Source organism: Tauraco erythrolophus, chromosome 1 (genome assembly GCF_009769465.1).
Source record: "Tauraco erythrolophus isolate bTauEry1 chromosome 1, bTauEry1.pri, whole genome shotgun sequence".
Taxonomy (NCBI): Eukaryota; Metazoa; Chordata; class Aves; order Musophagiformes; family Musophagidae; genus Tauraco; species Tauraco erythrolophus.
Genome location: NC_141465.1, coordinates 34906239 through 34933139, shown reverse-complemented (window position 1 = coordinate 34933139; position 26901 = coordinate 34906239). Strand labels below are relative to the sequence as shown.

General features: G+C 40.7%; 1 protein-coding gene across 2 annotated transcripts in view; it reads left to right on the top strand.

Annotated features, from left to right (window-relative positions):
* Positions 1-26647, top strand: part of DSCAM (DS cell adhesion molecule) — a 420787-nt gene extending 394140 nt beyond the window's left edge. The window contains exons 30-33 of one of the 2 annotated variants that reach the window (XM_086608229.1): positions 1317-1514; positions 5833-6135; positions 13856-13863; positions 26369-26647. In XM_086608229.1, the coding sequence (XP_086464355.1) occupies positions 1317-1514; positions 5833-6135; positions 13856-13863; positions 26369-26647 (788 nt within the window). Of the gene's footprint in view, positions 1-1316; positions 1515-5832; positions 6136-13855; positions 13864-26306 lie in introns of both variants that reach the window. The other variant, XM_086608220.1, reaches the window with a different exon arrangement.
* Positions 26648-26901: the final 254 nt, after the last annotated feature.

Sequence of the window (26901 nt, the reverse complement as noted above, 5' to 3'; positions counted from 1 at the left end):
TTGTACTGACAGGCTGGTCACGCCGTGCCAAGTGCATTTTTGGATGTTATCCATGTGAGGCGGCTGTGTGTTGCGCTACCAGGAGGATCAATTATCAATAGCACTGGGTTTGTATTTTTCCACTGCTGTAAGGGGAAGATGTGAAACAGGAGAATGATCAGGCCATAGCTGGTGTTTGTAAATAAATACCTTGTTTCTTTGAAGCAGCAGAATACAAATTCTTACTGCCAATGCTTAGGCAGAAGCAATGCTTAGAGTCATTATCTGGGTATTGTTTTTTTCTTTAAATGGCATCTACTAAAGTCTCTTACCTCAAAGACTGACAACTTCACCATTTGAATGTCAAAGAACATTTGAATAGATTTGAATTTTTCATTTCTAATACCCTTTCTCTCTATTGTTAGTAATATCCTTTCAGAAGCTCTGAAGAGAAATCCTTCAGTGCTGATTTAGTCACTTTCTATTTGCCACACAATGATTTTTCTATTCCACTTGCTTTGTTGGGGAGTACAAGCCTCAGTTTTACGGAAGAGCCGTTTATTAACAAAATTAAGGAGGTCAGTTTTGGCAGATAGTTCGATTTTACTCCCTTGGTAACCAGATTATCTCTAGGATAATAAAAAATAAAACATTGCTGACCTTAAACAAGCAGTAGATGATTTTTAAAGTTTAAGAATTTATTTACCAAGTTTTTTAAAACAGTCAAATCTTTATGAACCTGTTCCTACAGAAAATCTGATGGCACTATTACAGGTTATATTTTATGTCTTGGCTACTTGTTAAAAAAAATAGGGAATATGTAGCTGATTAATAGTGTAATATAGTGAAAGTATTAGTAAAATGTCCAGAATAGGAAATTATATCACCACATTTCTAAGCACATGTTTTTACAAACTGAGGGCAGGTACCTGGTGTAGGGTGTTTCTGAAGGCACATTTATGCTAATAATGTGCCTTAGACTTCACTTGAGATATGGTGTGAAATCCCTGACCAGATCCACTTGCCTTGTGCTCTTTCACAACTCAAAGTGATTTTAGTACTGGAGAACTGCTTATGTTGGAGTAAAGGGGTAATGAAGGCATAAATGGGAGATTGGTGGGGCTCTCAGCTCTTCAGCTGCACCCTTTTTTAAATGTATGGTTTCATTAGAAAGAGTATTTCGAAAAAACATTAGCGGTTTCGTAATGAACAGCACTTTCACGGTTCGCTTTTTTTTCCACTTGTGGGATTTCAGTGACCATCTCATTCTGACAGGGCTTATTTCCTTACCAATTCAAGAGCCTTGTGGCAAAGATCCTCTCTGTTATCCATCACAGATCCTACCACAAGGAGGAGTGCCAAAACCGGACCCACAGCCCGCAACCGCTATGCTAGTCAGTGGACCCTCAACAGACCTCACCCTACCATATCAGCTCACACCCTCACCACAGACTGGAGGCTGCCCACCCCCAGGCCAGCAGGATCGGTGGACAAGGAAAGCGACAGCTACAGCGTCAGCCCCTCGCAAGACACAGGTACGGGGCTCTCTGCAGGGCTGCGCTGTGAAAACAGGACAGCAGTAGCTGCAGTTACCTTCTCAGTCCTTCATGTCCTTCATTTGGTGCTTAGGTGTCATTATTTTTTCCTTGCTAGGGTGTTTTTCTGCAGGCTATTTATAACAGGTGCCACAAATGCATATAGTGCTAATGATGCCAAATATCGTGCCCGTGGTTTCTTGTGCTAGACACGTGTACTGGAATCCTTTGAAAGATGTGACGGTAATTTCTCCTGTAGGTGAAGTGTTGTACTTCCTTTATCTGAAGGAAAAAGTAGGAGAATTTGCTGCATGAAATAGCGTTGACCAGGAAGGGGCAGTATTAGCAACCAAGAATATGCCTGAGTCATGGGTGGAATGATTTTAAGGTTTGAGCTACATTGAGGTTAGCATTTTCCTTTTCCCATTCATGTAATGTTTTCACAGCGTTTATTCTAAGCTGAGAAAACGAGAGGGAAAAATCTGGAAACAGAGTCCAAGTCAAAATCCATTCATATCACTGAATACTGCAGCAGCTAGCTCTGATTTTCCTGAGAAACAGCTTAAGTTTTATTCCTCTAGATGATAAGTGGGGAGACGCTGAACACATATTCTGCCTGCAGTCTTCATCTCTTCTAGGTGTCTTCACATTATAAATGTAATGGTAACTGAAAAAAAAAAAATTAAAAAAAAAAAAGCTTTCTTCTCTGCCCTATGCTGAAAAAGTGATAAAAAAAGGACAAATGCATGAGTAAATAATTAAGCAGAAGAATAGTCATGAAGCAAATCTAAGGTTAAATATGAAGAAAGATAAAATACTATTCAAAGGGCTGCCTGACAGAAGTTATTCCAGGCTTACTCTGGCCTCCTCAGAAGGAATCGCCTTCCTTCTGTCCTGATCTTAGGGGAAGAGTGTTTGTCACATGAAAAAGTGTTGTGTTAGAGCCACAAAGTGATAGGTGTAGCTGGTCTTTCACCATGAAATCAGGATGACTAGTTTTATTCTCTCTATGTAAACAAGCATCTGACATCCCTTACATCCAGTCGTTTATAGGTTGAAGTTCTCATCTTTTCCCAATTCATCCTCTTAAACTTGCAGACCCCTATGTTGTCTCCATAGGATAATGGCATTCAATACATACCTCTAGCCAGCTGACAGACTTCATTCTGATTTCTTCAGGCAGAATTAGCATGAGGCTTTAAGGATTAAATCTAATAAATATAAATAGCAAATGTGATCTCAGAAAACCTTTTTGTAGACATTCCATGTTTCAGGTGCACTTGCATATGTTCCAACATTTTGTCACCCAAGGATATTTTCCAACATGGCAAAGGGCAGAGAATTCAATTTGCTGTGTGGTTTGATAGACAAACTACATGCAATTTTGTAACCAGACTTTGTAGTCTATGTTTTAACATGGCTGCTTTCCTGCTCTGTGTCTACCCTTGAATACACATTCATTTATGTAAGGGATAGCAAGCTTTAGATCGTGCTCAAGAAAGGGTTTCTTGTGTCAAAATGTAGCTCTGTTACACTACTTGGTTTGTGGGAAAGAAATAGATTCCGTTTAATGTGAGTCCTTTAGAAGGTTAAGATTTCCAAATAAACATTATAATAGATGTAGCCAAATTATGTGTTCAAGAATCAATTGAACAATACGTACGTTTGATCACTTTTCCAATATGGAGTTCAGATTTCTAAATCTAGTTGATGCAATTGATATTTGGCAGAATTTAGCACTTCATATCAAAACAATTCCAGGTTTACTGGAAGCAGTAACTTTTAAGCTTGAGAAATGTATTGCAGCAGTTCATAGCTGTAACTAAGTTTAAATGTTCTAACTAGAGGTCATTAGAAATTTTCTGATGAATCTGGGTTTCATGAAGTTCACTCTGGGCTTGGATGAATTTTCATCAAATCTAAAGTAGATGTTCAAGCAGATTCTTCCTGGAATAGTCTCCCCAGGGCATGAGATATGGGAAGTTGCAGGTCCTGACCTTCATGCCAGAGTGGCATTTTTATGACCATCATATTTACAGACACTGTTCTATGGCACTGGGCAACTGCAGCCTTCCAGGAGTTTCCAGTTGATCAGAAATTTGGAAAGACATTGTTTTGGTCTGATTTACAAATCAAATGTGAAAAACAGAATGATATCTCCTGGGGAAAAGAAACCATCTCTAACTTGTTTAAGTTCTAGCCAGCTCAAAATCTTAAGTAAGTTATAGCATATTGTAGAACTATTTCTCATTTGAAATCCCACATGGACAGTGGGATTGAGTGCACCCTCAGCAAGTTTGCAGATGACACCAAGTTGTGTGGTGTTGTGGACACGCTGGAGGGAAGGGATGCCATCCAGAGGGACCTTGACAGGCTGGAGAGATGGGCCTGTGAGAACCTCATGAAGTTCAACAAGGCCAAGTGCAAGGTCCTGCATGTGGGTCGGGGCAATCCCATGCACAAGTACAGGCTGGGCAGAGAATGGATTGAGAGCAGTCCTGAGGAAAAGGACTTGAGAGTGCTGGTGGATGAGAAGCTCAACATGAGCCGGCAATGTGCGGTGGCAGCCCAGAAAGCCAACCGTATCCTGGGCTGTATCAAAAGGAGCGTGGCCAGCAGGTCGAGGGAAGTGATTCTGCCCCTCTACTCAGCTCTCGTGAGACCCCACCTGGAATACTGTGTTCAGCTCTGGAGTCCCCAACACAAGAAGGACATGGAGCTACTGGAGCGAGTCCAGAGGAGGGCCACGAAGATGATCCGAGGGCTGGAGCACCTCTGCTATGAAGAGAGGCTGAGAGAGTTGGGGCTGTTCAGCCTGGAGAAGAGAAGGCTCCGGGGTCATCTTATAGCAGCTTTCCAGTACCTAAAGGGGGCCTACAGGAAAGCTGGAGAGGGACTTTTTACAAGGGTGTGTAGTGATAGGACAAGGGGCAATGGATTTAAACTGAAAGAGGGCAGATTTAGGTTAGATATAAGAAAGAAATTATTTACATTGAGAGTGGTGAGGTACTGGAACAGGTTGCCCAGAGAAGTTGTGGATGCCCCATCCCTGGAAGTGTTCAAAGCCAGGTTGGATGAGGCTTTGGGCAACCTGGTGTAGTGGAGGATTTCCCTGCCCATGGCAGGGGGGTTGGAACTAGATGATCTTTGAGGTCCTTTCCAACCCTAACCATTCTATGATTCTACGAAATAATGCATGGTTCTGTTTACAAGTGGCAGGAGTGTTGTTCGTTGCGCACAATGAAAACTGATGCAAGGATCCTAGCACACAATAAAAAAGATAAAGATTTGCAATAAAAACACAGTTGCCTCTGGCTGCTATAGGAGTCCCATTTTTATGAATTCGCAATTACATTGTTCCTGTTTATTGAACATCACCGACAATGTCTGAAATTGTGCAGATCTTGTGATGAAACATGACTTCTGCCCAAGGAACTTTTGAAAGGCCTCTACTCCTCCAGCTCACTGAGGTAGAAGTGTGATGGGTGCAACAGACCAGTGATTTGTCCCTACAGAAATGAGCACTGCATTTACATCTTCAATATAGTGCTTGTTTAAGAAATATTGATATTCTCAGAAACTTATGAGCAGAAAAGAACAGCTTGTAGATCCTAATAGCCTATGTGTCAAATATGAAGACCCCATCATTGAAAAAAGCACGTGAATGGCTGCAGGCTGGTAGCTACCAAACAATATTGCTTTCTTAAGATGTTTGTTCGTTTGAAATGAGTTAGTATTTTACCCGGTGTCTGAGACAGTCAGAGACAATGTCTGAGAGACACTGCCTTTGTATTTGACCTTAGTCCTCAGGGCTTTCTCAAAAAAAAAGGTGCAAGATTGAAACAGTTACAGAAAGACTATCCTTTCTCACCTAGACATCACCTCACAGAAATATTTCTGAGATGCATTAAAAAGATAAAGAAGCTGTTCCTCAGATTTTGTTAAATCTCTTTTGTAGATTTCTAACATTTTTAAGGCATTTAATTTTCAGAGAAATGATTTTTTGTAAAAAAATATAAAAGTAGCCTTTTTAATGTATTAAAGGTTATATCTTCTAAACCACGAATTTAATGCTAAGCCGCCACAAAATGCTGCTAGCAGAATAAGACTTCGCTTTAGATTATCTGTAATTATCAAGTAACTGACTAAACTAAAAATTGTGCAGTCATTTATAGCAAAGCAGACTCATTTAAATCTCCTTGATAATTTTAAGGGTCCTGCATTTTATTAAGAAATATTATCATGTTCATAGCTTTTCTTCCAGAAAGGATTGTGCAGAAGTTTTCTTTCCTCCATTATTTATATTTCTGATGTTTAGATAGAGCAAGAAGCAGCATGGTCTCCACAGAAAGTGCCTCCTCAACGTATGAAGAGCTAGCGAGAGCATATGAGCATGCAAAAATGGAAGAGCAGCTGAGACATGCCAAGTTCACCATTACAGAATGCTTCATATCAGATACATCATCGGAGCAGCTCACGGCAGGGACTAATGACTACACAGACAGCCTGACCTCAAGCACGCCATCAGAGTCGGGGATCTGCAGGTTTACCGCATCACCCCCCAAACCTCAGGATGGAGGGCGAGTGATGAACATGGCAGTTCCAAAGGCACATCGGCCAGGTGAGACATTAGAGGTAACATTTTGGTCCTCAGGGGGAGCATTTCAGCCTGTGCCTAGTCTGGTTAATGGGAGAGGCCATATCACAAGGAAGAAAAAAGGTGCACAATATAGCCTGTAACTACTTACAGAGATAATTGCTTTTTATCTCAGCTAATACAGCATTTGAGTATATACTCCCACATACAGAAAAATGAGGAACTTGGAAATCTAGGAACAGACAGGGACTATCTAGGCCATCAAATCCATTCCTCTACACGGCTGCAGCCATCAGGCAATAGATCTTTCTGGGATAAACAAAACCATATGGGGTACATATGCCCAACTCCAACTCAAACCACCCACTAATAAAGCATGTCTTCAGCAATGCTTTGTGCTTGAGAGCAAAGGTTTGCTATCAATCAGACCCATTTATAAGGACAGATTGTAGAAGATGTACTATCCCTTCTGCCTTGTAGCTTGTCATAACCCTTCAGTGAGGTTCTTGAGCTGTTATACTCTGTCTTTGACATCTCCTAATATCAAACTAGGATTATCTAAAGGGGGTAGAATTAAAAACGGAGAATATTAAGATAGTGCAACAGTTCAAGGGATATGGAACCTTCTAGCTTCAGATGAATTTAAACCTGCTCCAAATTCTTACCGACTGAAGGTGCTTGAGGAACATCCATCTACCGCACTTAATCAAATTTCCACTTCACAAGAAATGTTGTTTCTAGTGACACCCTAATGCACAATAGCATAGGTAGATTATTTGTGATATTCTGAGATCAAATACATGATAAAGTCTTCTCAGAAGATTTGTCAGTCTTTGTTACAGAATACATGATGTGACACCTTCGAGGAGGATTTGAATTGGAAAAAGGCACAATTATATTTGTGTGCTCTCTGAAAATGCTGGGTTATTTTATTTTATTTTAGTTAGTATATACATTTGCCAGTGTGGGTGGGGCTACTTATATACACAGAAAGTAGTCAGTAGTGCTTATCTATGTGAAAAAGAGTAATGAATAAACTACAGTCTTTTCTTAATATACACCATAAATGGAAAAGCAGTTTTTGTGAGGACAGAGGAATGGAAGATAGCCAGTGGTATCAGGAATGTTATTCAAAAGCAGGACCTGACACTGAAAAAAAAGCATAAAGCATTTTGCAAGAGAAAACTAAAAGAAGAACATGGGAAGAAAAAGACCAAGCAGAAGGTAGGAAGTTATAACAGACAAGGCAGGAAATTAGTGTATCATACAAATAGATAAGAGGGAAGGTAAGTAGGAAATAAAATAGTGAGAGAAATGACTGGTTTCTGTGTAGTCACAGAGCAGAACCACAAACTCAGGAGCCGTAGAAATAGATAAATATGGAAATAATTTTCATTTCTAACTTGAAAAAAAGTAAGATAAATATTTGTACTTACTCTGCTAAAGGGAAGCATTTACATTCACAGCTAAATCAAAATTCCAGTCCTCTCCTTCCAATCAGTCAACAAACATTTTTTATCATTTCTATAGCAAATAGCTTACTCTCTTCCTTTCATGTTCCAAATACATTATTTATGCATATTTAGTATTTTGAAATATTCTAATATATTCTATATAAAGCTGATTTTCTTGAGGCTATACAGCACCAAAATTTGTCCCTGTGTTAAAAGCTTCCAGGGTTGGAACATCATCAGAGCCCCACTAGTAGACTTGTAGCCATCTTTAGCTCTGTTAGTTTAAATGGCTTGAATTTCTTCCTGCTTTTATTGATTGGCTTTAGCTTTCCTTTGCAGTAAGGAAATGAAATGTGTTATGAAATTAATAATTAGCTTCAATACTTTGAAAAAAATGGAATGTTCCAGTGGAGCAACTTGAACATTGGCCCATCAATATTGAATGATATGTTATTAAAGTTTACTTTATGAAGGGCTTTAAACAAAACATATGAGCAGAAAAAATTTTCAGTAGTAGCAGACAGACCAATATTTTTAGTGTTCAAATCAGTGAGGAGAGGACTTTGGGGCATCCTTTTTCTTTTACCCATCACTTCAGAAATTCTGCAGAAATAATAATTCAAATATAATTAATCAAAGTAATGCTACATTTGGGAACACGGAGAAAAAATAAAAAAGTTAAAGTATTTAGGTTAAGTAGATGAGGACATCTGAGATGAAACACTGACTGTGCTTCTTTACTACATCTTTATTCTTCCTCAAAGTCAATCTTTTATTTCAAGATAACTTTTACCTGTTTTCATGGTGTTTTGCTTTTCTTCTTCTCCAACTCCATCTCATTCGTGTACAATGTCACTTTCAATAACTTATGCCACCTCCTTCCTAATTTCTGATCTCACTCTTCAAACTGCCTGTAATGCTACCTGCTGCAACTTTTATGGTTGCAATTAAGGTTTAGGAGTCTGCAATGAGTAGTATTTGTTTTTCAAAATAATCCTCAACAACTATAAGACAGTCTCAGAAAGACTGTAACACAAAGTTATTTTGATAAATGGGACATTTTGCAACGAATCTACCCATTGGCAAGGCTGCAACTTTACTCAAGAAAGGTAACGAAAGAGTTTATTGATGAAAACTTTTGTCAGCCATAAATGAGCTATTACAGCTCCTACTTCTTAGTTTGTTGCTACCATAAGTGTTTGATATGAGCAAGCAAAATGTTAGACTACCTGAGGCTTGGCTTCAGAAAACCTTCCTGTGGGTTTCTGAGAGTTTCCTGACTCATGTCATTGATTGTTCCCTTGCTTTTCCTGAGCATCCCATAGGATGCACCTCTTGCACCTGTATAGTTAAGCCTGCTGATCAAACAACATGTTTTATCAACAGGCAGCATTTGAGACCTCGGGTTGTTCCAAACTGAGATAGTTAATGATTAGGAGTAGGGAACCTGAATGTTGTTTCATTGGAGGATAAAAAGGGGTCATCAAGATTCAGTGACTTGCATTCTGGGGTCTGACATCGCCCTGCTATTCCCAACTTCCATACCATTGCCATTCAGAAATTGAAACAAAACATTTAATCACCCCATCACCTTGAATTATATTTGGATGGCTCATCAGATCTCTAGGCAAGCTTAGTAATTTATAATTTCTAGCACTATAGCTATGAATTAGGACTGTCTTTTCTGAGCTTCTACACATTATGTACAACTCTAACTCCATAATTAATAATGCGTCATAGTTGATTGCCTTATGTTCTAATACCCTTGTAAGTCTTCTAATAGACCTTTTCCCTTCCAGTCAGCTGGTGCTGCACATACACATTCAGGTCAGCTGTCAAAACTGCTTCTTACTTCTGCATTTTTACACCTTTTTTCTGACATTTAGTTTATAGAAACAAGAATCAGTTTCATGAAGTTGGCTCAGACATGGGAGCTTAAAATTCAATGATTTTGTCATGAAACAATAATGATAATTTTATAAAGGAAATTAAAGCAATCATATCTAATGTCACAGTAAACAGTAAATAAGGAAACAAAGTGATTTTGGCATACTGAGTCTGAGACATGCATCAGGACTTCAGAACGATCTGGATATTTGGCATGGGTATTCTTTTATCATTCAGACTGTCAAACGTATTGCGTAGTACACATCTCTACATTTCAGCTGAACTTATTGCATTGCAAAATCACAAAATGGTTGAGGTTGGAAGGGACCTCGGGAGGTCATCTGGTCTAACCTCCCCCTACCCAAACAGAGTAGGCTGTCCAGGACCATGTCCAGTTGGGTTTTGAGTATCTCCAAGGGTGAAAGCTCCACAACCTCTCTGGGTGCCAGTGCTCAGTCACCTTCACAGTAAATAAATGTTTCATGATGTTCAGACAGAGCCTTCTGTGTTTCAGTTTGTGCCTATTGCGTCTGGTTGTTTCACTGGGCACCACTGAGAAGTGTCTACTTCTATCCTCTTCACACCCTTCGTTCAGGTATTCGTATACATTGATGAGATACCCCCCAAGCCTTCTCTTCTCCAGGCTGAACAGTCACAGCTCTCTCAACCTTTCCTCTTAGGAGGGATGCTCCAGTCCCTTGACCATCTTAATAATCCTTAGCTGGATTCTCTCCAGTAGCTACACATCTCTCTTGTATTGGTGAGCCAAGACCTGGACACAGCACTCCAGTTATGGCCTCACCAATGCTGAGGGAAGCATCACCTCCCTTGACCTGCTGCCAACACTCCTATTGCGACTCACGTTACAGTTGGCCACCTTCTTTGTCATAATGGCATATTGCTGCTTCATATTCAACTCGATGTCGACCAGAAGCCCAGGACCTTTTCTGCAAAGCTGCTTTCAAGCTGGGTGACCCTCTGCATGTACTGATGCATGAGATTATTCCTCCATAAGTGTAGAACTTTGCACTTGCCTTTATCGATCTGCATGAGGTTTGTGTTGGCCCATTTTTTGAGCCTGGCAAGGTCCCTCTGGATGGTAGCACAATCCTCTGGTGTACCAGCCACTCCTCCTAGTTTTCATCATCAGTAAACTTGCTGAGGTTGTGCTCTGCCCCACCATTCAGATCATTAGTGAAGTTGTTAGACAGGATTGGACCCAGTATTGACCCCTGGGGTACACCACTAGTTACTGGCCTCCAACCAGACTTTGTTCCACTGGTCACCATCCCCTAGACCCAACTGTTCAGCCAGTTTTCAGTCCACCTCACCATCTGCTCGTTCAGCCCATAACTCATCAGCTCCTCCATGAGGATCTTATGAGAGGCAGTGTCGAAAGCCTTACTGAAGTCAAGATAGACAATATCCACTGACTTCCACTCATCTACCAAGCCAGTAATTTCATCACAGAAGGTTATCAAGTTGATCAAGCATGACTTGCCCTGGGTGAATCCACGCTGACTGCTTCTGATCACCTTCTTGTTCTTCATGTGCCTGGAAATGGTTTCTAGGATTGCTGCTCCATCACCTTCCCAAGGATGGAGATGAGGCTGAGTGGCCTGTAGGTTCCTGGGTCCTCCTTCTTATCCTTGAAGATAGGAGTGACATTTGCTTTTCTCCAGTCTTCAGGCACTTCTCTTAACCACCATGATCAATCAAAGATTACGGAGAGTGGCCTCACAGTGGCATCTGCTAGTTCTCTCAGTACTTATAGTTGCATCTCATTAAGGCCCATGGATTTACATATGTCCAGTTTGCTTAAGTATTCCCTGACCTGATATTCGTCCACCAAGGTTAAGTCTTCCTTGCACCAGACTCTCTCACTAATCTCTTGGACCTGGGATTCCTGAAGGCTGGTCTTGCTTGTAAAGACTGAGACAAATAAGGCATTCAGCACCTCAGCCTTTTCCATGTTGTGTGTAATTAGTTTCCCTGCTCCATTCAGCAGTGGGGCCACATTTTCCCTGGCCTTCCTTTTGTCACCTATATACTTACAGAAGCCTTTCTTGTTGTCTTTGTCATCCCTGGCCAGATTCAACTCCAGTTGGGCTTTGACTTCCCTAAATACATTTCTGCATGCTTGGACAATGTCTCTGCGTTCCCTTCAGGTTACCTGTACCTGCTTCTACCCTCTGTGTACTCCCTCTTTGCATTTGAGTTTGGCCAGGAGGTCCTTGTTCATCCATGCAGGCCTCCTGGCATTTTTGCCTAAGTTTCTGCTCTTTGAGCGTGGAGGAGGGAATCCTTGAATATCAATCAGCTTTCTTAGACATGAGGCTACTTCTAGTTGTCTGTACAAGCAGCAGTATCACCGTCTTGACACCAGGCCAAAACTTTCAAGTATATAGAGAAGGTGTTATTAAACAGTCTTCAATAAAATAATATTTTAAGAGTTGCATTTTTCTTAAACTTTTCAAAAGTCATAGCTACAGGAAATGGAACAGAGAAGACTTTTAAATTAATTCCTATATTTGGTGTTTTGAAAGCATGTCTTATGCATCCTTGCATTCTGATTTTTACAACTCCACAGATAGATTTTTGGAAAAAGGTGAGATTTGTGTGTTTTGCTTCAGCATCAACAATAACATCATTATTTTTGCCTTTATAATAACACATTTAAAACCACCAAGTAAACTGAAATTTCTGCTTAACAACAGCTTCTGCATAGCTCCTGAAAAATGAAAGGATGGATGCAGACTTGCACATAGCTTTTTGTGGATTTCACAGAGCTGACAGATCTAATCTGTCCAGCCCTTGAAGCTGACCCACTGCAGATGGTAACATTTCCCAGAACAACATCGGAATGGTCATGTATCCCAGGAGACACATAAAAAGAGAAAATTGAAGCAGTAGAGATAGCACAGCAGTATTTTAAACACGTGGGATAAATCACATCCTTTAAAAAAGCGGGTCTTCAATTTCTAACCTCTGTGTAGTGTTAATATTCTTCATGGTATAAAAATGATGTCAATATATTGTTAGAATTTCATCTTTCTCAGTATCAAAACTCCCAGAAGTTTGAGATTATGATTATTGTTCTCCTCCCCACAGTTGTCACTAATCAGAAGTTTGGTTAGAAAAATCAGATCCTCAAGGAATTGGCATACTGTCTATCATCTCAATGGTATACTAGATCCTTCCAGATCAAGACTGAGGCACTTTTTCATATAAATATTCAGAAATTTCAACAATTGTTACCCAAAGTTTACCTGGGTAACAATGAGTCAAGTCCTCATCCTCCGAAGTCATCATTCAAATCTTGCATTCAGAAACTGGTGGGACAGAAATGGGAAATAAATATATTCTCTTCCTTCCTCCCACTGTGCCATCGAAGAGTCTGTAATGTAAAAAAATGGAAGATAATTGTAGAGGTTTTTATAGTTTTTAGACATTTTATAGTTTCTCTTTTCTGTTATAAAAATATTAAGCACGAATTGAGTTATCATAACAATTATCCTTAACTGCAATAAACATTGCAGTAGCAGTTTATTAAAAATAGATTCCCGTTATTATAATTTTAAATCTCGGTAATAGCCTCAACCAAGAAGCCTCTTGGGTTTTTTCCTCTCTTTAGTCCTAAGTTATTGTGCTTGAGAAGAACAGCTATTACCTGGGAAATATTTTGATATTTCTGTGCTTCCCAAGTGCTATTTATATCTTTTTTTTGTGGACAGACAACTTACTTGCATCCTCTGGCAATGGAATTCATGCCTGAAAGAAATATTATCTGACTGGTGCCTGGAATAGGATATATCTAGAAAATTTTCATCAGGTCTCTTGCTATTTGCAGAAACCTCCCTTTCATGGGGGTACTGAAAAACTGAGACCCCTCAGATTAAATTTTGCTGTGATGCTAATCAGCACGAAAAAAGAACCTCTTCAAATATATGACATTAACCTTATGGGTTAGCTTGACTTGGGCCAGGGAGAAATTTGTCTACCTGATGTCACAAAACAAGCGCAAGCTCATTTTGACAATCCCTCTTCCTTGCCTCTTTGTAGATCACATTAATATATAAACCCTGAGGGACTAACAGCATCTCAGATACGCTTCCAGACAAGTCATTCGCTGTCTATCAGACTAGGCGATTTTGAAATCCATTTAAAGCATCACAAGATTCTATATCTCAGAATCTTCCCTACAAACTTTCAGCTGATGAAAGGAATCAGTTTGGAAGGAAACCGGCATGTGGGTGGGGAGAAAAGGCAGTTGCAGTCAGGCAGACTCTGAAAAAAAAGATTTTCCAGAGACTGATTTCATAGCCATGAAAATGGCAAGAACACTCCATTCTTCCACAGGGAATCCGAGTGCTTTCCTGGGTTCTTACGCTTGCACAAAGCAGGAGCACCAGTTTGCTAAGCCCCTGCTCCACTGGAAGCATTTTCCACCTGCTGTCTTTACGCTGTTGGTTGATGTGCAAGGGCAGAGCTCCATCCTCCGTCTGCCAGCCCTCCTGCTCAGCCTCTTCATCCCAAAGGAGGAGACTTGGCCAACAGCCACTACCTTCTCGCAGCAGCAGGAGGACAGGTCAGGCCTGCTCTCAGTCAGGCTCTCAGTAAGCAAGACGTCTTTGGTCTGGGTTTTTACAGTTGGGCACCTAAGTCAAGCAGCCTGAGTGCAGCCCTAAGCCTACGCATATTTACTAGAGGAGATGACAACACTGGTCTAACCTCTCCAGCTTTGCTGAATGATCAAGTTCTTTCAGTATTTAAGATGCCTTAATTAGCACTCTTGACCCAATTTACAAATTTCTTGCTGCTTTGACTAATCCTGCAGAGTTGAATGGCAAAGGCTTAGCTTGTGGACAAGCCTTAAGCTACAGAATGCAAGTACTTTATTAAATAATTTTTTACAAGAGTCCCTTAAAATAGAGGATGGACATCACCTGCGGGGCATAAATGTTGTTTTAAACACCCAAGTCAAGAAACAAATCTTCTTTTCCAGTATTCAGTCACTACAGCTAAAAATAAGCTGCTTAGCACAATAAGGAAAATATGAAGCACGCAGTAATAGAAAGCACAGTATATTTCCAATGTCAGCCCTGTAACCTGAGATAAAAAGATGTGAACTGTTTTCCACTGATCAAAGGTGAAGGAGCTATTTCCCTCTTCCACGCGATGCAGACAAGTGTGACATAGTGATGGAGTCTATTTAGAGACTTGTTTTCTGTTGAAAAGTTGCTGACAGTGCTCTATAAGCTGCAGCAGTAACTGAACCCGATACAAATTCGGGCATTGGGGATTCAGTAATGGCTGGGACTCTTGACTTAGGGTGTCCAGCTCACCTTTGGCCTCCTTTTCCCTGCTTTTACCGTACCTATTATATTATTCTGCATTGCCTGAAAGTAGAATTGTACAGATCCACAGTTTCCAGATCCAAAACTGAATTTCTTGAAGACACAGGGGAATCTACATTTGACCTTTTTTGTTCAGAAATCTTGCAGCAAAGTAAGAAAAGGATAGCACATGGATTGTTTTCTTTTTTAGTTCCACACTTGCACTGTCTGTTTTCAAATACAATGTAATATATTTGTGTATATACACACAGCATATATAGTGTGTATACAGAACGAAGAAATCATCATCCTGACTCAACAGCTGGTGACCAAGGTCCAGTTCTGAGAAAATTACGTAAGGAGTCAAATCAAATTAGGCAGGTGGGAAAACAGCAAGATAGGCAGAAGAGTTGTAAGTGGGAAAAGTAACTCCTTGACTACATTTTTAACCGTAGTAAATATTCTTAACATGTATGTTAACTTACTTTTATGTATACTTACTTACATATTCTGAAATTACTCCCCTAGATGAGCATCTCTAAGGTTTCCATATTAAATTCTCCTATGCCTGGAACACATTCCTTTTATTTTCTGTTGCTCTGTTGGAAAGCTAAGAACATGTCACTAAGAGACAGACCGTGCCGTTTGCCTCTTATCATAGAAAAAGCACATCAGTGATGAGAGTAAATTGCCTTTATCCTGTCTCAGGTTTTACTTCTGCAGAACATCAGCTGCTTTTTCTCCTTCTGCTGTGAAAAGCTGAGTGTTCTGCAGGGATGAAAACCATTTAATTCTGTATTTAATTTGACATGACTACATACTTGAAATCATTGTCTCATGTTGCTTTTCTGGTAGATTTACAGAGAAGAAGGTTCACACTGCAAAGTTTTTAACCTTTCCAGTACAATAAAAATGTACAATAAAAACAGGTTCTATAGGAAAACTATATCAGTGTGAATCATGAGGTTAAATAGGGCAGCTGTTTGGTTGCGAATATAAAGTTTCTGCCTAATTGTAATGTGAAAATTCAATTTTAAGTAGTGTGCCAGATGTCTGAAAGCTAAATTCAATTCATTGATGAGAAAAGCAATTTATTTTTACAACTGTCGTCTATGAATCAGTGATACTGCTGTTAGGAAGGTTTATTTGATTTTTTTTATTAAAGGAGAGAAACAACTGGTACCAGTTCCTCAAGGGCTCTACTAGGAGTTTGTAGCAGCACAATTATCTTTTCCTATTTTTATCTAATTTATTTGTTATTTTGATTTAAAAAATTAACATTGACTTTAGAAAAATACAGTATCCCAAACTGTGCTGGTTTGCAATACTATTGGACTTGTTTTGCTTTCTTCTAGATTAAAAGTTGCATGGTAAGGGACAACTCCTTTCAAGAATGCCCATTTCTTATCTTTTTGTCACCAATAAAGTATTTCTTATTAAAAGTGAGATTTTTTTTAAATTTTAATTTAATTCAGTTTTTCTAAAGCTGATTATTTGCTTCATGGTCTTCTTTTTCATCAGGTGCAATTATTAAAATAGACTGCCCATGTTTTCTGTAGGTTTCAATGCATTGGTTTCAACTCTGGTTAGTGAAGAGTTTTATGCCTAAAGCAAGGATTACATTTATCAGTAAATTTTCAGCTACTTTCATGTTCTTACAGTCAAAACTGCAATGTTAAATTTCTGAAACTATCAGGAAATGTTCCAAATCAAACCAAAGACGCTGCATCCACTTCAATTAAAATAATAGATTTTTAGAACAGCTCTGTTAAAAGTCCGCAGTTTAAACTTCACTTCTACAAAAACTAGATTTGGCCTGCTCATGCCATTTTAATTTTGAAAATGCCAAAGCATTTCACTTGATAGTGTTGAGATATAGTGTGTGACTTTTGCGTGGCCTTTCCGTCAGCCCAAGGTAACCAGGAGCAGTTGTTTCCATACTAGCAAGAACTGACCTTTAAGGTCCTTGCGGTCATTTACAGCTGTTGTCACTTTAACTGACTTCACACACACCAGGCTCTGCTAATTTCCCTTGTGCCGCACGACCTCAATGTAATTTGAGATCTATAGGAGATCTATAGGCATCTGAAAACGTAAACCAAATCGTACCTGCAAGAAAGGCCAGACTTGTGCTATTTTCTGAAAGCAAAGTGACAGCTGATATCACTACGGAATCAAACATTTGTTTTAACAATGCATTCTTAATCCGACTGTAGTGATAGTCTTTGCCATTCGTGTAAGAGCTTCTTTATACGCTGCCCTTTAAAGCATAGCTGTATGTACATATGGCTGTATTGCAGTATTGTTCACCTTTGCGTGCCAGCATCCTGAATTTAAAGGTGAGAGCTGAACTTCTGGTCCCAGCGGATTAATTAACAAAAATGCAGTGTTGTACCTTGTCAGCATCACTCAGGTGATTCAAACTGATGGAAATGTGGAGACCAAGGTATAATTCATCCATGAATATATTTTCAGCAGAGCAGCAGGGCAGCACTGATACAGGTTTCCTTGTTGTAGTCTGACCTCCCCCGTTAACTATAAGTAGAGCATTATGCTTACCGGTCGCCTCGGCACAGACAGGTTTAGCTGTGAACTCATGGGTTCACAGAGCCCGTTGAGGTCGACAGAGTGGCTCCCACTGATTTCAGTGAACCGTAAGTACAGTTCAAATTCACCTCACCTCTCCAGCCTCTGTGCTGAATCTGGGATCCCAAGGTGCCCCAGGAATAAAGCCATGAAGGATGCCAGTTTCCATGGAGTCACAATTGATTTAACCCTCAACGGATGTATAATTGAACGGTTTCCATTCACTGCACCCTGGATCAGCAAAGAAGTCTTAAAACTCCAACATTGCTAACTACAGGCACCTGAGCGAGGGCTTCAGCACGGCTTCCCTAGCTCAGCCCCTGGGCAGGAGAGTGCTGCCTCAAAGCATCCTTAAAAATGTATGAAGCAGCTTGCGTGACAGAGTGAAGACAGAAAGGGAGAGCACCAGTACTTTACTCTTCTGTCGTCATTTCATTATTTATTGACAGCTTTTCTGACTTTAGTTTTGGAGTGGGTATTGATTTACATGGTCAGGTCCCTTTTGCAAGTTTTTATAACTTAGATGTTTCATTAAATAGAAACAGAAAGGCCTCAGTTCTACAGGCACACCAGCACTGTGAGGTTGAACATCCACATGGCATTGCCATAGGATCTAAACCTATCTGGCCCTTGGATTTAACCAGTTTTTGTCTTCCTTACACCACCAGCTCAGTAGCAGAGAGGCTCTTAAAAATATGTCAGTTCTCCTTAAAGTTACTTCTGAAAGATACAAAGCATCTGAAAGGTTTTTTAAAAGTGCAGCACTGTATGAAAGACCAAAGTTCTGCTTAGAGAAATACAAATCAAAAATGTGCTTCAATTTCTGTTTCATTAGACCTTTCAAGAGTAGGCAACAATGCGATAATCAAGTCTCCTGGCATTCAGTTAGACAGATGCACAGTGTGTTACGTTGGTGTAGTACAGATGCATGATCTCAGTTACACTGCAGCAGGCATCCTTTTGCTTTAAGACACATTGATTACAGACTTTTTCTTGGAATTAGGAAGTTTAAATCTAAATAACAAAATGAATCATCTTTTAAAAAAAATTATCCACGTTAGTTGGAATCCATATTTTCAGTCATTTAAACCTAATCTTCAGTAAGTATAAATCAGCAACTGTTGTTTTTATTTTTTTGTATGAAATATAGCTGGTATTTTTAATACTTTTATGAAAATGCCAGTTTTAGCAGACTGCAACCTGCAACGTTTGAGTAAGTGTTACAAATCTTGAAGTTATCTATGAGGGTACAGTTTTCATGGAGAAAGAAAGATTAAACTTGCCCATTTAAAGTACAACCTTGCAGGGTTGATAGGGAATTCCGATTTCTCCATCTAGAAATGGGAAACTTGGCATATCTTTGTAAAGTGTTTTAGCTGTTTCCTATCTACGTGGCCGCAAATTTGAATAGTGTAAAGACGTGATTTTATGTTGTCTGCCAAAACACACTGCCCAAAAGATGTAACGATGCGAGTCACAAAGCCACCGAGGGCAGAGCTGTGGCCATTGCCTGTATGGCAAATGGGACCTGACAGGCAGATTGGCAGCCGAATCACACCCAGACACCCCGTTGGCCATATCCAACGTTATGCATTCAGTCATTTTAAAAGTGTCCCCCACATTGATCATTTTTTTAATGCAGTTAAGCAGAGGTTGAAGCTATTCTGAAGAAGGGAAGAATGCCTGCCTGCTCTCACAGCAGCATCTTTGCTAAGGAGAAATCTGTGTCCTGCTGCCTCCCTCCTCCCTCTCCCCTTCTGCTGCTTGGCTGCTTGCTAAGCCTCTAAATTAAGAGAGTGCTTGGACCTTTTGCCTTTTATTCTGGTTCACCTTGGAGGGCTGCAGAATTATTAAATCCAGTTGTTGTATTGAAAAAGAGGGCTCAGAAGGAGTCTGTGAGCTGCTGAACTTGCTAATGGTGTGCTCCTGTTGACTGAGAGCAAGCTGAGGTTCCCGTTCATTCAAGCAGTCAGTAATTTGCATGGGGAAATTTCACCTCCATTTCCATTGCTGATCAATACTGGCTCTAGAGAGTGGAGCCCTGTTATTCAAAGCATCCTTCAGAAATCTTATATTGTTCAGTTGTGGCATTTTACTGCAACATATACAAGAAAATAATAATTATTAAACAAAGAGCATTGAGAAGGCGGTTCCACACTGAACAGATCCTGAGGGAAAAAAATAAAACAAACACAGGCATAAGGTAAAGCCTGCCTATCGCTTCAATTCTCTTTATTTCATTATCCTCCAAGTTTCCAAGGTCCAAGGTTTCCATCCTCCAAGGTTCTCCAAGGGTCCTCCTGACCCTTCAGCTGGGTGCTGAGTCAAGGGAGGCACCACAAAGCTCAAATGAATGCTGGGAGCAGCTGACCCCTGCGCCTGTCCACCTCCCCGCTTCAAGGCAGGAATGACTCTGCATCTGGAAAGGATCCTTTTGGTTCCCTTTGCAGCCGGCCACTTTTCCCAGCTAACAAGGCAGGAGGGCAGAGCCCTCTTCACTGAGGCACCATCAGGCTGAGACCTGTATCAGCCAAGCAAGGAGGTGCAGGACTGATCCTTTTTAGCCCCTTGCTTGCCTGAGCAGGACACAGGACCAAAGTAACCAGAGAGCTGGCTTTATTGCTCATTAAGCATGTTTCTATCTGATGTTGCAGTGTGCTGAGAGCCTTGCGGGTCTGACTTTTAGCCTGCTGGCGTGGGAAGATGGTGCAGACTGTTCTGCGGGTTCAGTCTGTGTGTATCTGCAGGATACAGGGACAGAAGTCGGGCAGTGAGAGAGCACTAGCCGATTTTAAACAGTAACAGCAGCAGTTGTAAGAAATGTTATTGCAGCTATCATTCCAGCTTCAGATCAAGCTGCTTCTGTCTAAGAAAGCTTGGCCTGCTAGCTTTTAATGATGTATCTGTTTTTGAAGTGACAAAGACCTCTGGACATCGCTTGTGCTCTTTTTTTCATCAAACCTATGACCTTGGCCTTGCAGACCCTCCACCCTTTCCTCATTTCTAATATAAGCTTTTCCTATAGGTAGTCTTTTTCCTGAAAAAAGAGCCTGTGAGTATCAGCAAATCACTGATTTAGTTACTGTGCTAGTGAGCTGGAAAACCCCACTAAACTTTTTAATCAGCATAAACCTGAACTTAAAGCTGTCCATCAACAGCTCTGTCTCTCTTGCTTCCTTTCAAAGAAAAACCCAATATCCCATCAGTGTTTCTCCTTCCAAACTCAGGACAAGCCAAGAGTTGCCCAACACAGTGGCACTCTGTCTTTGTCAGCTCTTGTACACCCTCCAGCACTCCACAATGTCACGAAAAGTTGTATACTTGCATCCCAAATCAACATAACTACGTCAGCAAGGCGCCTTACCCATGCTAACAGAGCTGTATGGATTCAATTCTGGCATGATCTCTGATCCTGAAAGATCATGCCAGAGAGATCTTTAAGAGCTTTTTTTTACCCCTTCACCTATTGAAGTAAGCTGTGCGAATGCCCTCTTCACCCAGTCTTGTTCTTACCTTTGTTAATCAAAATATCCTGTCATAGTCACCAGCCTTACTCTACAAACTTTTCTAAAATAATCTTTCAAATAGCATGGAATTTCCTTCACGTGGCAACCAAAGCTTGAAAAGCATTGGGCAGTGATCATCACTGAGCTTATCTGTGTTGGAGCATTGTGAAGACAAATTGCTTTTATTTTAGTGGAAGTTACAATTCATGAGAAAATACATATACCTATTACGCGACAACCTGGTAAGAGCAGCTTTTTTTGCAGTCTGTGATGATCCTTGTATTGAATATAGAACAAATCCTTAGATTTTTCTGAAAGCAAAAATACATGCAAGCTCTCTGACATTTGAAAGAGGTATGAGGTAAATCTTTGGGGAGAAAGGAGTGCATCTCAGCTTGGTTTAGTTCTGCAAACAAGATAGCTGTCTTGAATAAAATCCCAGAAAAGTTGAGCAGCGATATTTTTCCCTCTGTGTAGCCTGTCAAATTCATCCCAACCTTTTCCATACCTGAAGCTGACCTCCAGAAAAAGGATAAAAATATCTATCGTTTTTGCAAAACATTTTATATCAACTTAGTTGTATTGAAATAAGGGTAAATAACTTTTGTCCAGTGCTGCATTAACTCAGAAAATGCTGTCTTTTTGGTAGAATATGTTGCTTATGGCAAATAACATAGCAAGTGACTTTTAGCATTTGTTTACAAATATTTATTGAAGCTAACATTTTCTTAAATGTAGTGTACTAAATAATTCATTAGAGGGTTGGCCACTCAGAGAAAAAAAGACTGAGGTAGATCTGGTATAAATTGGCACATTCAGATTTGACTGGATGTTTATTATTTGTGTACGAAATCAGTGTTTCTAAATACAGCAAATTTCCATTTTTAAAAAATGGATCAGAAAACTATAGTTTTAGAATATCTTTTGTACTGATTAAGCAAAAATGCATGAATTATTAAACACGCTCATTTGCAGTCCTCATGCACTTGAAAGGTTTGCTTTCATTACTAATAAGGCACACACAGAGCTGAAAAGAGGTAATTAGAGCATCAAAGGCAATGAACCATCCTGAAACTTCATAATGCTTTGCCTGAAAAAAAAATAACATTCAGCTAAATAGCAAGAAACCAAAAAAATGTCTATACTGTTGTGTCCAGAAGGATGAAGACAAAAGTCTTTCCAAGTAGCTCCACAGATATGGCAAGAGGCTTTTAATCTTCTCAAAAATACCTTCAGAACTGATGTAGGAATGGCAAAAGTGAACCCCTGTGGTTATATTTCAAAGACTGTGTTTCTAAGATAAACATATTAGTTGTGAGAAATCAAAGACTTTTTTCATCCTGTGAGACTGTTTCAATCCTAGCAATGAAGAAAAAGTTACATTCCCCAAACTTTTCCAGTGATTTGCATAATCTGCTTTGTTTTATAAACAGTTGCAGAGAAAGATGCTTCTTGCAGATAAGAAGGAGCAGTGGCACTTTTTATGACAGGAAAATGTACATCATATAAAATAATGAGTGCTCTGTGTAAGCCATGTCAGAGATCGTGCAGTGCGCATCCAGCTTTGGAGAACAAGTTACACTCTCTGGCTTCTCATTACTGCAATCCTGTTGGAACTTCGCCCCCAGACATCTAGAAAATTACAGGAAAATGACTGCATGTTGCTTACACAGATTATTGACTATGCTTTCTTAGGTAGATTTAGGGAGGAAAAAAAGGTCTTTTTTACATAGCCTGGAGCTCTTTAATACACCTGAGAAACGTCTAGACAGCAGCTTGAAAACCAGCCTTCATCTCTGTAAGGTTCAGCACTCATCTTTTTTATAGTCGGTGCATATCCGTCGCTTTCAAGAAGCAGCAATATGTTAAGATACGGAAGCGGCTGTCCAAGGCGACCACGGGGGACTGCCAATGAGCCATGCTCCGGCTTCTGCTCTGCATCGGCTCCTTCCCGGAAAGTTGGCTGTAAAAGAGAAAATGAAGCAGTAAGAGAGGAATAACCTGACTGGTCTTAAGAAAGCAGCAGGCATTGTGCCGCCTGGCAGCAGCCCATCACGGCCGGTGTCAGGGTGATAGACAGCTTTGGGAAAAGGCCTGTCGTTGCAGCCAACAGGGATGGGCGTTCAGCGCAGAAAATTGGTCGTCTTCTGTCTGGGCTGAGTGTCCTGGTTTTGGCTAGGACAGAGTTAGTTTTCTTTTTAGCAGGTAGAAGAGTGCTGTGGTTTGGATTTAGTATGAGATTTGTTGTGAGAAGAATGCTGATAGTGCACTGATGTTTATAGTTGGCACTGAGACATCAAAGACTTCTCAGCTTCCCGTGTTGTTGCCAGTGTACAGGAGCACAACAGGCTGGGGGGGACCATGGCCAGGACAGAGGTTCCACAACTCCCCTTATGATTTGGTCTTAGATTTAGGACTGAAGGATAAATTGGCCAATGGAGTATTCCATATCATGCAATGTTGTGCCCAGTATATAGATGAGGGTTGACCAGGAAGTCTGGGGCTCTCTCAGACTATTGGACTCTCGGAGTGCTCTCTCTCTCACTCTCTTTTCGCACCTCTCCCGGGATTGTGGTGTCAGGACTTGCCTGTTTTGGGATCATTAGCTGGGGAAGGCCGGATGTTGGCCACTGGGTGATGAGCAATTATACTGTGCATCACTTGTTTGTATATATTATTATCATTTTATATATTATCATATATTATTATTTTAATCATTATTACTTTTCATTTTATTTTATTTCTGTTATTAAATTGTTCTTATCTCAACCCATGAGTCTCCTTCCCTTTTCCCTTTTAATTCTCTCACCCATTCCCCAGGGGTGGGGGAAGGTGAACAAGCAGCTGCATGGCATTTAGTTGCTGGGTGGGTTAAACCACAACACCAAAACCCCACTATGTCACATGGGAGGCAACTGTGGGAGCACAAGAGAAACCTCACTTTATGACCCCAGCGTTCTCTAAACATCCCTGGCATGAGGGAAGGTACTACTTTGATACTATAATTAATCACAAAGTTTTCCTGCCTACGGAAACTATTGCAATCTCAAGGTGTGCTTTTCTGCCTGCCTTTGCTGGGGTCTGCCCAGTGATAACCCACACCCAAAGCAGCCAAACGAAGGCCCCCACCACCTTCGTTAGCAGGTCTTCATTAGCAGAGATGAGTATGTGAGGGCAGCACCACCTGCTGCCACGCTCTGGAGGTGCTCATCTCACTCCCCACTGGGGAGGAGCAGGTAGAAGTAGGGGTTCTAATTTAGGATCCTGCGATGCGGCAAAAGATACAGCCACAGGGAGCAAGCAATAAAAGCATTTCCCATCCAGGCTGTCTTCTCCCTGCAGCTCACAGGGAATGGTCTTTGGAGCAAACTACCCCCACAAGTGCGTTTCGGAAGGACTCAGTCTAAAAGGGAACCCAGAAGCAAAATAACTGGGATGCAGCATGGGTGGCCAAGGGAGTGGGGTCTGGGTGCCAAGGGGGCAGTGAAGCTGTTGGGCAGCACGGAGGTACCCGCAGGCAGCTCACTTTGATGCCTGTAGTGCAGTGGAGTGAGTCGGCACCTGCCTGCGCCTGCTGCCTCCTCTGTCCATATCCTGACGGACTTTACTCCAGCAGCATGTTCATTGCTGTCTCATACCTGAATGTGTGGGGCATGAAAGGTACTGTAGGAAAACAAGGTAAAGGGGTAAAACCAATTAATGTTACCACAACTCGTTTTTCAAGTGGCAATCAGTATGATTACAAGTGCAAACCTCCCCTTCTCTCTCCAACCTTACATAAATGTTGCCATGGTGCATATGTCAGTCTAATCTTGAGATATGCACATCTTTTACTCTATAGGGGTTAAATACTGTGTACCATGTAGCTAGAATAAAACATATGGTGTCACACAGTGCCTAGGGGATTTCTATAGGAATAAACAGTGATTCTGTCCAAAGGTAACTTCTCAGCAAGTCTTTGTCTGTGACCTGAAATTATGGATAGACCAGATGCTGTTTGTCTTTTAGGTAAGATTTGCAGTGCCTTGACTTATATGAGAAAGCAAAGGACCTGTTTTATTTTAGGTCACTGGGCAGCTTTTAGCTTGGTTAGGAAAAATAGCTATATATTATTGTATTACGAAGAAGTGCTTTCCTGGTCTACTGTTTACGCCGTTGGCACAGGTCAGCCTAAATTTCTGCTGCTGTAAATAGCTCATGTAAACACAGGTGTAGTAGTGCCAAGAGTCTTCTACTTTAAACATTCGGGAGGCATCCCATCTGTAGATGAGACTATGGTTCTGATATCAGTCATAAAAAAGAAGCTGTGCACCTGCAGTGAACTGTAAAGAAGGGGAAATACTATTCTTGAATGTGCCTGTAACAGTGTTTTTTTTTAATATATATGTGAAGTTACACCATCAAATATTGTTAGAAGGCAATGTCATTATTGCCTGATTGCCTCTCATTTCCTTGAGGGGACTTTATGAATGCCTAACAGGCAGGGCTAGAATAAATAAGCCAATCCGATTTCTGCAGCAGGTCTAAGTCATGTACAGATACGTGGAAGGTAGCGCTCTGCTCTGCCTAATTCCAGACAGCAAGTCCAAGGCACCTGTTTGAACTCAGTAGCTTTGCAAAGGCAAATCCTCTCGACTGAGCAGGCTCCCATCACCAGGCTCACATAGAAATGCCAAGGAATCAGGGGAAATAACAAATAAGAGGTTTCCTCGACAATACAGAACACAGAGGAAGGTTGATGCAAGAGCTAGAGTGCCAGCCCCAGTGCATTTTGTTGCCAGAGAACAGCAGCATATTGATGGCCATAGTGGTAGAAAATCATTAGTGGTTTAAAGACAGTGATGATGGATGGCAGGTAAACGTTGCTGTATTAGAACAAGAATGCTTTTCCGCTTTATTCAGAAATCTCTTTAAAACTATAGCACTAACACTCATGCATCCATTTTAAATGACTCAGTCATTCTACTCTAGATTGGGGTCATGAACTGTGATTGTGAAAGTTTTCATTTAAAATGGAAAATAAGAAATGGAAATCTACCTAGCCTCCACATTTTTCAAGTTTTGACAAATGAAAACCAAGACCTTTTCATTTAGGGTTTTGAGAAAAACTTTTCAGTTTATCTTCCTCATGCTGTGAGTGCATGTAAAACGCCTCGCACCTCTCATCTTAGCCATTCCATTACGAAAATAAATATTACTAGTGAGTTCTTATGGATCTGCCCAAAAAGAATTTGTTGACCCTTAATTCTATAAGATCATAGCATAGTAAATGGCTGACAACCAATATATCAATTATAAATGCTGCAGCTGGATTGATTACAGACACTCTGCTTTGGTGGCCAGATCCATCAGCTTGACTCCCCCACTAAGTCTAGCACGGTGCATGACCATAAGTAAGGACTTGTTTGTCACTTTCTCCTCTCCAGGTGATCTCATGCATTTGCCACCCTACCTTAGGATGGACTTTTTATTGAACCGCGGCGTGCAGGGCACGAGCAGAGACCTGGGTTTGGGGCAAGCCTGCTTGGAGCCGCAGAAAAGCCGAACCTTGAAGCGCCCCACCGTCCTGGAGCCGATACCCATGGAGACATCCTCCACAAGAGAAGTACAGTCATGGCAACCTGGTGCTGTGGCAACGTTACCTCAGCGAGAAGGAGCGGAGCTGGGACAGGCAGCAAAAATGAGCAGCTCCCAAGAATCCTTGCTGGACTCCCGAGGCCACTTGAAAGGAAACAATCCCTACGCAAAATCTTACACCCTGGTATAACAAAAAAGAGCATGGCTGGACAGTGGCTGTAAATATTTACACTGAAAAAAAAAATCCAATGAAAGCTACCTTTTTTTTATTGAATTCCAATATTTATAATTAAAGAAGAAGATTGCCAAAATATTTGACAAAAAAAAATAATAATATGAACGACAGACAGTGCAAAGACTCTCTTGCTTTTTTTCTGTCTGAGTGTGAGCTTCATCTGACTGGACATCTGAATTTTTGGGTAAAAGAGTCCAGTTTTCTGATCT